This window comes from Carettochelys insculpta, chromosome 1 (genome assembly GCF_033958435.1).
Source record: "Carettochelys insculpta isolate YL-2023 chromosome 1, ASM3395843v1, whole genome shotgun sequence".
NCBI lineage: Eukaryota > Metazoa > Chordata > Testudines > Carettochelyidae > Carettochelys > Carettochelys insculpta.
This window is the reverse complement of record NC_134137.1, coordinates 156,485,621-156,499,966: the sequence shown is the minus strand read 5'-3', so window position 1 is coordinate 156,499,966 and position 14,346 is coordinate 156,485,621. Positions and strand designations below refer to the sequence as shown.

General features: G+C 40.1%; 1 protein-coding gene across 3 annotated transcripts in view; it reads left to right on the top strand.

Annotated features, from left to right (window-relative positions):
• The first annotated feature begins 181 nt into the window (after positions 1–181).
• Positions 182–14,346, top strand: part of KLHL15 (kelch like family member 15) — a 33,833-nt gene continuing 19,668 nt past the window's right edge. For 2 of the 3 annotated variants that reach the window (XM_074994423.1, XM_074994403.1), the window contains exons 1-2: positions 276–528; positions 9,344–10,055. In XM_074994423.1, the coding sequence (XP_074850524.1) occupies positions 9,351–10,055 (705 nt within the window). In that variant the 5' untranslated portion in view covers positions 276–528; positions 9,344–9,350. Of the gene's footprint in view, positions 227–275; positions 529–9,343; positions 10,056–14,346 lie in introns of those variants that run through there. The other variant, XM_074994414.1, reaches the window with a different exon arrangement.

Genomic DNA, 14,346 nt, shown 5'->3' with positions numbered 1-14,346 from the left:
GGCAGTGCAGTGAGGCAGAATAACTGTAGGGAGGGGAGAACGGGAGTGACAGTGGCAGTACCACAGCGGTGGGAGGGGTGGCAATGGTGGAAGCGGCAGCGGCTGCTGATCCCACCCCCCTCCGCTCGCCGGGTCTCTGTGTCCCGCAGGTGGCGGCGGCGGAAGTGACGCGGGGCCTGTCGTTGGGGGAAGATGGCGCCCGTGGCTGTGCTAGGCAGCGAAGAAGGTAAACAAGAGTGAGCTGTGGGGGGGCGAGGCAGGGGCCCGGGGGGCGAGGCCGGGGCCGGGAGCGCTGGTGTCCAGGCAGAGCCGGTGGTGGCGGCGGTGGCGGCGTCTCCCTCGCCGGCGCAGAGGGGAGGAGGGGCTGAGCAGCGCCCCAACCCTCGCGGGCGACAGCTCAGCCGCTGCCCCGCACCTCGGCCCCCCGTGCGCGCCGCCGCCGCCCCGGTCTGTATGTCACACTGAGAGCCCCCCGCTCTGCAGGCTGGGCGGGCGGAGCTGCGTCTTCAGTGCTGCTGCTGCTGACAGGTAGGTGCCGCCGCTGTCGGGATCCCCTCTCTCTGCCCCTCCCCCTCTGATGCTCTTGGCCCTGGGGTACAGCAATTCCCCCTCGTCTCTGATAGGCGCAGGAGGCTCTCCCCGCTCCCCGGCTCAGCCGCCAGCTGCTCTTTCGCCTTTGTAGGGGACACGCGGCTTGTTGTGTGTCTCTAGTAGCAAGGGCAGGGCTAACCCCGGGGGTGGATGTCTGGTGTAACCCCGGAGGGAGGGTGTCCTCGTGTTGTGTAACACAAGAGGGTGCTTCAGCTGGGTGCGTGCTCCTGTGGCCTGAGTGCACGGTGGGCGCACCTCCCTCCTCTGCTTGTTTCTGGTGTGGGTCATCTGCCACCCCCCGAAGGTGTCGCGAGAAACTAGATACCCCCCCGCCCGGGGCTTTTTCTTTTTTCCACATTTCTGCTCATCTCTTGGAGAGAGAAACAAGTGTGGGGGTCAGCCTTTGTCACTCCCCCAGTAAAATCGGAAGTGGCAAACCTAGCGCATGGTGAGGTTACTGCTGAGGTATGTCTCCAGGCTGAGATTGTGTTTCTGTTTGAAATCCAGGAAAAGTTAGCAACTGGAAAACCCCTGTAGACTGAACACTTATTTCCAGGAAACACATATGGAGTGTCCAACAGCAATATAGAAGTTTGCACATTTTTTCCCAATATTCACCCTCTTTTGGAGCGCATGTTTTTGTTTTCTTTTAATTTTTATTAAGTCCAGGTCTATGTGCTGAACTTAGCAATCGTGTTGGGTGTCAATTCTGGTGAAGAGCTTTGTATTACAAAAAATTATCAAACAGGAAATAGACTGGAATCACTAATTATCATGTACTCTAATGCTTTGTAGTCCTGTATGCTAGCCACTAGCCACATGTGGCTATTTGGGTGGTTGAATGTGGCTAGTTGGCTTGATCATTAAATATACTTACAGAATAATGCGGCTAGTGTGCTATAGTGTTGTTTGTAGTTGGGTTTGTTTGTTTGGAAAATAAAAGACTGAGGGGACATAGTAGCTTTCAGGTACGTAAAAGGATGTTACAAGCAGTGAGCATAAATTGCAGCAAGGGAGGTTTAGATTCGACATTCAGAAAAACTCCTTAACTGTCACCGTGGTTAAACACTGGAATAAATTGCCTAGGGAGGTTGCTGAATTTCCATCATTGGAGATATTTAAGGGCAGGTTAGATAAACATTTTGTCAAAGATAATCTAGAATGTGCTTGGTCCTGCCGTGATTTCAGGAGTCTGGACTCAATGATGCCTCGAGGTTCCTTACGGTTTTAGTATTCTGTGATGAAGTTTATCAGTGTAAACCAAGCAGTTTAGAAGTTCAGGGTTCCAAGTATCAAAGATTTATCTTACTACTGTATTCATAATAAGCAGTCCTGTGGCTCCTTGGAGACTAACTAATTTATTAGGTCGTGAGCTTTCACAGGTTAGATCAGATTTCATAATTAAATGCTGCAGTTTTAATATTTTTGTTAACAAAACATTCACATTGAAAGGATCATTTTTTTTTGACTATCACTAATTTATTGTTAAATCTGATTGTGGCATTCATTGTCTGGCTTGGCAAATAAGCAAATACTGAAATAAAGTGCTGGACAGCCTTAGACCATGACCAGTATCTAAATAACTTAAAGGAGGGCAAATATCTTATGTTACTTAGGGTGAAATCCTGTCCCTACTGACATCAGTGGCAAAACTATTGATTTCAGTTGGATCAGTATTCACCATTGGATATTAATATGGCCATACAAACTTAAAATTTCATAACATCTGCCAAGCTCCTGTGGTGCAAGTTAAGGAGACAGAAGTTTGGGGTGATCAGCGTGCAGCGTATGGAGAAGTTCTTACTTGATTGGTAAGGATAGCCACTTGTTTGGCCCATAGCTACTGTTGTGTTGAGAACCATTCCTTTTTTAATATCTTAAAATACAATTTTAAAGCTCGTCTTGCAGGCTTTAATCTTTTGGCAAATTTTAATGTGTTATGAATTTTATGTTCTAAGGTGGAACCGATCAGACCATGTGATAATGATTTCTCTTAGTCAAAGTCCAGATTTATTAGACCCATATCATCAAACAGTACACTTGAACCTCCCTAATCCTGTCTGTGGTTCAGACCCTGGCAAGGAGAGGACAAAGCCCCTCTGTATGCTGATACTCTCCCTCCCACCCCATCTGGCAGCACAGCATTTTCCTGGAAACATTTTCCCCCCTGGCTCCTGTGGTGGTAGGAGGTGGTGCCACATATATCCTTGGGGCTGGGGTGCCCTGTAAGTGCACCACCCGATCCCCCTTATGCCCAAACCTCACTTCCCCAGACTCCGCACCCTCACCACCAGCATTCTCCTTCACCCTCCCTCTCTCCCAGACCCTCTGTGTCTGTTGCATGTGAAATAAAAATTAGTGTTTTTCAAAATGTTTTTTTCACATTCAAAATAAAAATACTACATGAACACCCATGGTGCGAGATTCCATAATATGCCATAGCCTCTTTCTCAAGATTGTCAGATTAAGAGGTTTTAGTGTATTTCACTTTTAATCTTTTTGGGACTACGACATGGTTCAGTTTTGGCTCTTTAATCAAGGCCAAATTGAGTTATGAAAATATAAAAGTAAAAAATTGTCATTGTGCAAATTTTTTTAAAATGTCTAATTTACTTGTCTTCTGAAAACTCTACCTCTGGGACTATGGCAGCATTTTGTGTCAATTGTAGCCAAACTTTTCTTTTACAAGCCTCCTCCCACCCCAGCTACCACAGTTGTTCAAGTAGATTTTCCCTCTGTCAGCAGATTTCTAGTATAGTTGTATAATATGTAACCACATTGGACATAGTCCAGATTAAGTTTATGTAATAAGTTTTGGAAGAAAGTACTTCAAACATAAGCCTAATGGTCTCATGTGCAGTTGGTGAATTGTCTATACAATTTTCACTGTTGCTAACTTTAATTTGGCTTAATCTGTGTTAGCATCTTGGTAGCACTTGTGAGGGAAGCTTGCCAGTTGCCACTGTAGCTTTAAGCACCATATGAACTAAACTACAGTAAACCCTTGGTTTAATGGACTAATATGGGAAAAGGTGTGTCTTTTAAATCCAAAAGTCCATTATATCCGAATCTGCAGGACTAGAGGCACCTTGCAAGGAGCACTAGGGAGTGCTGTGCCGGAGATCTGGGAGGAGCGCAGCAGGCTTGGGAGAGAGAACTAGGCTGTGGCGGCCCCAGTTATTCCTCAGCCCTAGACATGGCAACAGCCCCTGCCGTACCAGCGGCTCTTCCAGTTCTGGCAGCTCCAGTGGCTCTAGCTCCAGCAGCTTTGGTGAGGTGCCAGCATTTATTTGGGTGTGAGGGAAAGGCTGGCAGACAGCATCCATTATTTCCAAAGTCCATTATATCAGGGTCTGTTAAATGGAGGATTTTCCATAATGGAAATGTTTTAGCACCTGTAGGAAATTCTTACCAGTTGTGAGTAAAATTTTTCAAAAGCATCTAAGTTCCATTTGTAAAGGTGACTTTCGTATTTAGCACAATTAGTTCCACTGACTTTCAGGGATATTTGGGTTCCTAAATGCTTAAGTTGCTTTTGAAAATAGTACTGCTGATTCCTAAATTGCTTAAGTATGTTTGAAAATTTTAGCCAGGGTCAAAGTGTGTTTTTTCCTTAACCTGTTAGAGAATCCTGGTGTGTGCAGATCTGAAACACAAATTAATTTTCACATCACAGATTCTTAGGTTGTGTACGTGCTAATATTTTACAGTGGCAGAAAATTTGGGGTAAATAGTAAAGTTCTTGTATTGTGTGGCAATGCAAAGCACTAGTGTAGACCAAGTAACATCTTTTCCTTAAAATGCCACTCCACCTGTTGCTGCCACCAGTGAGAGATTTTGAAGAAAAGCTGTAGACAATACCTTATACTGACAGATACACTAATGATAAAATGAAGATTGAATTCTCAATTTTTATTCATTTGTAATTGGACTTTTAATGTTTATCACTTTACAGCAGGCACAAGCCTTATTTTCAAATATGTGTAATTTTGTATATCTAGTTTTCAAATACAAATATAACTGTACACATCCTATTTTGACATACATTTTTATACATCTGATCAGGTACTCAAGGAATACTACATTTGTGCCCACAAATTAGGCAAATACGTGCATTTTTGAAAACTGGGCTCAAATCGTAAGTCCAAAAGCAAGTTTCACTATGTTTATAACATAGAAGTATGTTTAAATTTTACTAAATGGCTTTTGATGGAAAATGGATAAATACAAAACAGACTCTAAAATCTGTTGTACCATGCATTTAAAACAACAACAAAAAAAACTAGAAAAGAAAGAAAAAGTAGCAAGGCTAGTAAAATATCTTCCTGTGTAATGATTTTAGGCATCATTTTGTAAAAATAATTTTGGTATTATTAATACTCAGATATTCACATTGATGCTTTTTCAGATTTGTTTTGAGGTATAAAGAGGAACGTTCCTTCTTAATTTATAAAATAAAGGTGTATTAGTTCTTCCTTAGCCACATGCAGCTGAACACTTGTAAAATCCAATAAGGGGAAAAGACAACTGCCCTCCAGCTGAAGTATTTTAACCCTGTTCTGGCCATTATTAGCACCTTCCTCAACCAAGAAATTTCCTGGGAAAATACATACAGGGTTACATTATTTAAAAAACATGAACCTTTATTGTAAATTGAATTCTAGGAAATATTCTGGTGTTTCACAGGATTTTAAGACAAAACAGATTGTAAGACAGATTCATCGTTGGTTGAACTTCCTTGTCAGTAGTCTGTGGAATTAATCTCCATTTTTTTTTTTCACTTGTGACCTATGAATTCCACGATCATTGTTACGAAGCAAAATTCTCTACATTCAGCAGCAAGAAATTTAAAATTAGGAGCAATGCCTTAAATGCTTGATTTTGTATCTTCATTCTGTAGTTGTTATAGGTGTGCAAAGAAAGGCAGTGCTTTTCCAGTCACAGTGAAGTAGTCGTGTATTAAAGAATAATGTGCATAAAGGACAAAAATACCTGGAAAAAAAACTAATAAGATTAAGGGCTTTTCCGTTTTGATTCTTCTGTCTGAGAATCTTACTTCCTGTGTTGTCTTTAGAAGTCAGTTATTGTGATAGCACAGTACCCTCTTTGATGTGAGAAATGAAACTTGCACTTTTGTAAATCCCCATGAAGGGGAAGAAATTTCTTCAGAAAAGAGATTTTGTTGTGATAGAATGGTGTTGGAATACTGTGTACTAGACTACATAGTGCTTTTAAATAGAAGCACACGAGCCTCATGAAGGCAGAGGAAAGAGTTCCTTCCTCACAACCACTGCCTATTTGCATTACAGAGCAATTTGCTTAGGTGGAAGACGTACGAAGTCTAAATTCTGTATTTTATTGAACATGTTAAAAAGTTCATTTCATCATTGTTTTTTGAGAAATTGGCTGTAGTATTTGAATAGAACATATAATTACATGTAAGTTTGTAAGTGTGTGTAGGAGGAATGGAAAAATGCTTGAAAAATAGTTACATCTGAAAATTTTTAACATCACTGTTAAACTATATTATAGCTGTTTACATTATACCGAGGATATCAGTAATACATGTTATATTTTTAGCAATTTCAGTTTCTTTGAATTGTCCAGTTTCCTTCTCCCTCGCTCTTAGTCCACCCCATATTTATTGTTATTTCTAAGTTAGTGGTACAGAGAATTTTTTGTACATCTAGTGCATAAACAAAAGTCTCTGCATACCTATTTAAATGTGTTGCTACATGGCAAGATGTGTATTTAAAGGAATAGTAGATGCATAGCTTTTATTTTTCCTTTCTACTCTCTTCGTATAAACAGTGTGAGAATACAGGCCCTTTATGGTTTCTTTACATTGTCTTAAGACGGAGAAGTCTGTAAATATCTCTTCTCACACATTTCTTGAAAATCTGGTTACAAATTTAACAAGTGAGATTAATAGTATCTGATATTAAGAAGGTAAAATATTAGGGGATAGGTAAATGAAGATTTACTAGAAATAATCCTCTGTCTCTGTTAAATGTTCTGCATTTTTAAAAATTACCAGCATTTCTAATAATAAATCTTTTTGAAAGTAAAAAACATTAGTGCTTGGCAATTTGCATTAGCATTATGTCTTAAGGTTCACTTTTAGTTTGTGTCTCATTTTCACAGGATGGCAGATGTTTCAGAGACCCAAAGATGTCAGTGGAATTTTAGTAGTTAACTCTTTGGAGACAGGGTTTCCTCCTCACCTCCACCCCTCTTACTCTTCAGATAGAGTAAATTCAGAATTTGAAGGGGGATACTTTATTTCCAAGTGCTTTCAGTTACTTAACTATTTAATTATCGGTGGGATGAAAGGATGAAAATCTTGATTGTAGTCACTGTGTTAAAATGTAAGCATGTTTCTCTCCTCTGAATTTCTGTCTGGAGGGCAGCAGTGCAAATTAGCAAACACGCCTTTGAGCTTGGTGCTTTTTTTCCCCCCTTTTCTTTCTTCCAGTGTTTTCCAGAACATCTTCTCCCTTGTTTCATTGTCTCCCAGTTTCCTTTAGAAGAGTATTATGAAGTATTTCAAGGCATCCTATTGTTACCTGTTTCTTTCCTCCTTTTAACTCCAGAGACCTTGTATTGGGATACCTATGTATTAATAAGCCTAGGAGAGTGAGCCTCAGGCAGCCCCAGAGCCTACTAACACTGCTTTTTTTCTGCCTCTGGCGGGGATGGTAGAAGTTGGGGAGAGGACTTCTTTTGTTTCTCTTTTCTGCTTCTTTTCTTTTTAGGTGTTGGTGATGATGGGAGTAAGGAGCTTGGGGCTTTCTTTTTTTTCTCTTTCCCTCCTTCCCCCTCCAATAGCATGTGTGGGTTTTTGTTTCCCCCCCTCCCCCCCGCTGCTTGGTTAACCTTAGGAGAGGAAGAGGGACAATTAAAATGACTTCAGTTGTTTCAATTCTGCTGGTGGGGACATGCTATGTTGAGGTGTAACACAGGCAGAGGTATGATGTCTCACAGGTATAGGTGTTGAGGTGGTGATAGATTGATAATGGGGGGGATCATACCTGTTCCTCCATTGTCCCTGAACATTGCTTGTCCCCATTATGAGTAGTGGATGGGAAGTTACTGTGCTGATTGATTTCTCCCCCCCCCCAACTCTGCTTGCAGCTACTCCCATTGATAGAAAATTTAGTAGAGTTCAGAGATTAATCTGTGTTTGATTAAGTGCACCCTAACCTTCCCTCACATTTCTAGTTCAGGTAGATGAGTGGGGGTGGCAGCATTTTTTCCATGCTGTGCTGTCAGAGCTGTGTACATAATCTCCTCTAGTAATTTTCAGTTAAAATGTCAGCTATTGTGTGTGTGGCTTAGAGAAATGGCGACAGCATTCAGTGGGCCTACAAAATGCACAATCCATTTGGTAAATTTGTGAAAGGAATGAAAATCTTAAATGTCACAGTTTTAGATATTTAAATTTCACGGTGGTGTAAGTGTGGGGTTCCTGACCCAAAAGACGGTATGAGAATATCTCAAGGCTATATAGTGTTGCTGCTGCAGAACTCTCACTACAAAGCTAGGTGACCAGGAAACAACAGCTGCTGTCCAGATGCTCAGCTCTGAAGGTAGCATCAGCAGGAGTGGAGAAGGAAAGGTGGCAGTACTGCAAACCCCTACATTATATTTCAAAGGGAGAGAACTGGTTTTTCTCAGTTATGAATTTGGTAGGACCCTATTTATGACCATTATCTTAAACTATGAAACTTGGCAAACTGTGTGAGAGTCATTTTTATTTCTTCTTTATACTTAAAATTTGCCAAACTGATGATATTGAAGTTTTGTAGACATAATTTTCAAAAATTATTGGCTTCTTAAATTTATCGCCACTGTATCTTAAAAATGTGTTTGTTTTAAATAATTTGTGCCAATAACCCATTTAATTCTGAAATTAAATAAAGAAAACAAATATAACAACTATTGAAGGAAATTCAAGTAAAGGGCAATTTTACTGATAAATTTTATTACATCAAATTTAATGGCTGGGTTTAAACTGGAAAAAGCCAGACATTTCAGTATTAAAGCTGTAACTGTTGCCCATTTAAGTAAATCTTTTATATTATAATTTCCTACTTCCATGTATATTTTGACATGAAATATTTAGCATGTATGTAATGCCTTCCATCTGAGAAGCATAAGGTGTTTAATATGCAGTTAAGCCTTACACCCCCCCCAACAGATATAGAAGTATTTACTGAGCTCTAATCTCAACTCTGCTTTTGATTTATCTTTTTGCACTTCACAAGACTTGTGATCTAGTTAGATCTCACAAATATCCATTTGAAAGAGATAAAAAATAATGTCCATTTTACCCTGGGGCAAGATAGGGGTTAAGTAACTTGATTAGAATGCTTTGTTTCCGTTAACAACCTGATAGAATTGAAATACTTTCACCTTTTACTATGATAAACTTTTAAAAATTATGAGAAGTCCTATGGTACCTTATGGACTAACATATTTTGGAGCATAAGCTTTCGTGGGCAAAGACCCTCTTTGTTCTAGTTTCATTTTTGTTTGTTAAATTGATTTTCAAGGCTGTTAAAACAAGATATGTGATTAAAAATGGGTATTTTCTTCAAAGAGTGGACCATTTAAGTGTTTTTGGAGTAAATAATTTATTTTCATTAACATTTAATAAACCAGTATTAATGTTAGGCTCATCTATTCTGGAAATGCTTGTATTCCATAAACTCTTAGAAATAACACTTTCTGCTTTGATTCCTTTTTTCAGGTGATTCATGGCAGGGGACGTGGAAGGGTTTAGCTCCTCCATCCATGATACGAGTGTCTCTGCCGGGTTCAGAGCACTATATGAGGAGGGATTGCTTCTTGACGTTACTCTTGTCATTGAAGACCACCAGTTTCAGGCCCATAAAGCGCTGCTTGCTACTCAGAGTGATTACTTCAGGATTATGTTCACAGCTGACATGAGGGAGCGAGATCAAGATAAAATCCATTTGAAAGGTCTGACTGCCACAGGCTTCAGCCACGTCCTCCAGTTTATGTACTATGGAACCATTGAACTGAGCATGAACACTGTTCACGAGATTCTGCAGGCTGCCATGTACGTTCAGCTTATAGAGGTGGTGAAGTTCTGCTGCTCTTTTCTTTTAGCAAAAATCTGCTTAGAAAACTGTGCAGAAATTATGAGACTCTTAGATGATTTTGGTGTAAACATCGATGGCGTCAGGGAAAAATTGGACTCCTTTTTGCTAGAGAATTTTGTGCCACTCATGTCCAGACCTGACTTCTTGTCCTATCTGAGCTTTGAAAAGCTTGTGTCTTATTTGGATAATGACCATCTGAGCAGGTTTCCAGAGATAGAGCTGTACGAGGCTGTTCAGGCTTGGCTGCGGCATGATAGAAGACGCTGGAGACATACCGACGCCATCATTCAGAACATCAGGTTTTGTTTGATGACACCATCCAGTGTTTTTGAGAAGGTTGGTGCATTTGAAAGCAATAGGCAGGATTCATCATTTAGCTAGGGCAGCATGCCGTTAAATAGGTAAGAGACCCAAACCTGTTAGGAGGGGGGAAAAGACAGGCATTGATTTGTTTTTGTTTTGTTTTTTGTTTTTATCTTGGAAAATCATTTAGACAGAGGATCTAAAATCTGAAAGCCATGTCTTTTACTTCTAGAATGTTTTATAAGTGGAGAACTGGTAGGTTTACAGTATTTGTTTCTAAGTTATGTATAATGAGGATGTTTAAGCAGATTCATCCACATGACATTTAGTTTATTTCAGTCATTATTATTCTTCACATCCTGTGGTTTGGTTTTTGTAAACTCTGGAGAGGCCCAAAGTGGAGAAGGCATGTACTATTTTAGCAGAACATCAGTATAATCAAAGTCAGTTTTAATCTGTAGATAGATATTGTATACATGTTTTAAAAAAAAATCTGTATTTTTAATTGAAGTCACTAGATATGAATGAATTGTATAAAAGAAAACTGTATACCCATTGAACATTGGTATATATGAAAATTGTAAGGTGAAATTTTAAGAAATCCATAAGTCTTTCTGAAAGGCAATAGTATTTAGGCTTCAAAGTCACTTAGTCATTTCTTGAAGGAGAATTTCATTGAGATTATGTTGCATGCATGTGTGCACAGTGTCAGATCCTCATCTCTTGTACATCAGCCCATAACTCCTTGGATTTCAGTGGAGCTACAGAGCTTGGCACTGGAGCTGAACCAGCATAACATTAGAGAAATCCATTTATTCATTTACTGAGAGAATTTTTAAAGAGTAATTGCTTTGATTAGGCAGAAAAAAATACTTAGGGAAGTCCTATTTCAGTGGTTAACTGATATTCTTGGGCTCTTATTCTCTTCTTAGTTATACAGTACAATTTCAATGAAGTCAGTAGAATTTGATCAAAGGAGTGGTATCTGTTCTTGCTGACGCTTTGCTATGTGGATTTCTGTTTCACTGTAAAGGTAGCTATGCATTCTCAGGGAATAAAGTTTTGAATAAGTTAGCAGCTATGAGCAAGGAGAGAATTTTTCCCAATTCTGTCGCCACTTGTCAGCCGAAAGCAAGTATGGGCAATAAAATAGCAGGGGCCTGCCAGGTAGCCCTTGCTGCTGCTATATGTACCTGTTCCTCCAGAGATATCAGTTGACTGCAGCTCTCATTGCTTATGTGTCGTCATTAGTAGCCAATGAGAGGGGAAGGAAGCAGTGTTGTGGTTTGCTTTGTTTCAGTTGGCTGCGACCTGTGATCCACAGCCATTGAGAGCTGCGGCTGTTGGCTATTTGTGGAGGTATGGGTAAATATAGTGGAAATTGCCCACCAGGGACTAATCCTGGTGGACTGGATCTGACTTCTGTGCCAGTATTTGCCCACTCCGGCCTAAAGGATCCAGGGCAGAATAAATGCTATTCTTTCAGTCACACTTTAATTTCAGAATACCTATTATTCTAGTTCATAATAGTTAAAATATTTTTAAATCTATACTTTTTATAGAAATAAAAAGACAAATTGGTTGGTATTGTTGTGTGAAAATGTTCAGAATGAGTCATCATTAATATTTAAAATTCTGTTGTCTACACTAAAGTGTGTACAGTTCTGGAAGAAACTTTGAAATAATTTGGTGTTCTATTATAGATATGTTCAGTTTACAAATAAATTGTAGATTTTTAGTTAATCTGCAAATGAAAACTAACGTGCACTGAGTTTTGTCTTGTGCATCAGCACCTGCAGTAAATATTCAGAATTTGGGAGTAGAGTCCTGATCTTGCATTTATACACACTCTTAATCTTGCATTTCACATTTGCTAATAATTTTGTTTGTATATAATTTGTCTATAGCTCCTTTGATATTGAAGTGCTTTACCGATTATGTCAGATTACTATGTATGGCCCCAAGAATCCATTAATTGCCAAATGAACAATGTAAAACAAGAAATGTAATTTTCAAGCTTCTGAAAGAGGAAGTATTTATCAATAATGGAAAATTGCAAAAAAATCCCAACATTCTCAGTGTGGATGAGTGACACAGATTAGTGAAAACATGGATAGTCAAAATAAGAATCCTTTAAATGAGCTGATATTAGGGATTTTTTGTTTTCTTTACCATGACATGAATTTTGTATGGTCCATTGTAGCTTAAGAGTTTTGTTGCTTTTTGCCAAATTCTCCATAGATTAATATAGTTAAATGTAGTTGTCTCTGGTAAATACGTTGATTAAACTATATTATGTTTTATTTATTTAGTAGAATTGTTCTTGGTTAGACTATCTTACATACCCTCATTAAAAATAGGCTGCACTTCTCTCTGGTGTGGCACCCTCAGGACCTGACCAGTCCTAAGTGAAGGAGTTAGCCAGACCTTCAGGCTCTCCCCAGTGGGGGCCTCCACATCCCAGCTATACTCCCCTCACAGCTGCCGACCTCTGCTGCTGGACCCAGGACACTAACCCTGGCCACCGTTCTGCCTCTGCTCCCAGCTGCTGGCACACTCCTTTTTGAACCTTGTTAAAGTCCTGGTCTTCACGACATCATCAGGCAGGACATCCACAGGTTGAGTGTGTGTTGTGTGAAGAAAAATGTCCTTTTGTTGGTTTTAATCCTGGTAATTTCATTTTGATGACCCCTTCGCCTGGTGTTAGGAGAATGATGAATAACTTTTCCTTATTTACTATCTCTACACCAGCCATGATTTTATAAACCTCTATCATATCCCTGTTAGTCTCCTCTTTTCTAAGCTGAAAAGTCCCAGTCTCTTTAATCTGTTCTCATATGGCAGCTGTTCTAAACACCTAGTAATTTTTGTTGCCCTTTTCTGACCTTTTTCCAATGCCAAGGTATCTTTATACAACTATTTCAATGTGCATTTTGTGCCTATATAACTTGTAGGCATATAGAGACTAAATATAATCACTTAAATACAGTTTTTTAAAAATGACTTAAATGTTTTAATCAAAGAGACTAGATTGGTGAGGTCATCTTAAGGTATGGGAAACAGCTAAATACAAGGTGGAACAGATTGTTTCACAGAAGGTAGCAGTTTTCAAGCTGTGGGTTAGGACTCCAGAGTGGGTCGTGATCCTATTTTAATGGTGTTTCCAGGGCTGGTTTTTAGATTTTCTGAAGTCTGACCCTGCCACCCAAGGCCAAAGCCAGAGGGCTTCCATGCTCAGTGGCAGGACTCAGGTAACAGACCCGTAACTTGGATGCAAAGGCCTTGAGCTTCATCTTTGTGTCCTCTGCCTCCCAGGGTAATGTACCTTTGGCTTTGGCTCCCCCACCAGTATGGTAGGGTTCATGTGAGGTCAGGCTTTGGTCCTACCTCTTGGGGTTGAGTAGTAATTTTTGTTATCAGAATGGGCTTATAGTGCAGAGAAGTTTGAGAACCCGACATTAAGTTGGTAATGCATTGTAAGAGACCATTGAAGTTGAAATGGGCAGCTAATGGCTATGCAACTGTAGCTCTAAGAGGGGTTAGTGGGTTATTGATTGCTGTACTTAAACCATAAATCCACTGTTAGTATTTAAAGTGCTACTTGACTGCTTTTTTTATTTTGATAGTATATAGACTAGCACGGCTTTCTCTGTTATTGTTCTTAGGTCCATGATTTTTGGTATCTAAGGCTTTCTCTATGCTTAAAAGTATAAAGTGCAGCGGCAACAGTGCTTTAATATGACATTGTGGCCTGACAGGATTACTGGGAAAGAGCTAGAACACTCGGCGAGGTTCTCCATGTCCGTAAGTGGGGTAGCTAACCCTGCTGGGAGCAAAGCTGTAGCACTGTTTACATTGGTGCTTTACAGTGCTGTAACTTGCTGTGTGCAGGGTGTGTGTATTTTTTCACATCCCTGAACCAGAATGTTCAAGTGCAGTAAAGTGGGACTGTAGACTTACCCCAGGGGCCAGCCTACACTGAAATCGCTACAGTGGCACAGGCGCAGCTGTAGCACTGCTAGTGCAGATGCTTTATGCTGTTGGGGCAGTTCTTCCATTGACATAATTATTCAGTCTCCAGAGAGGTGGTAGCTGTATCTGCAGGAGAACTTCTCCCATCATCACAGCATTTTCCCCACCAGTGTTTAGGTCAATGTAACTTACCTTGCTCAGGGCAACGGGTTTCCCACACTACTGATCAGCTTAAGTTATATTGAAGTACATGCCCTAACCAAGTTGTGAGTTTAAGTTCCCGGGCACTTCTTTTGAAGGTGTTGTGCAGATTTCCTTTGAAGAGGAGGACTGAGAGGACAGATATGAAGGT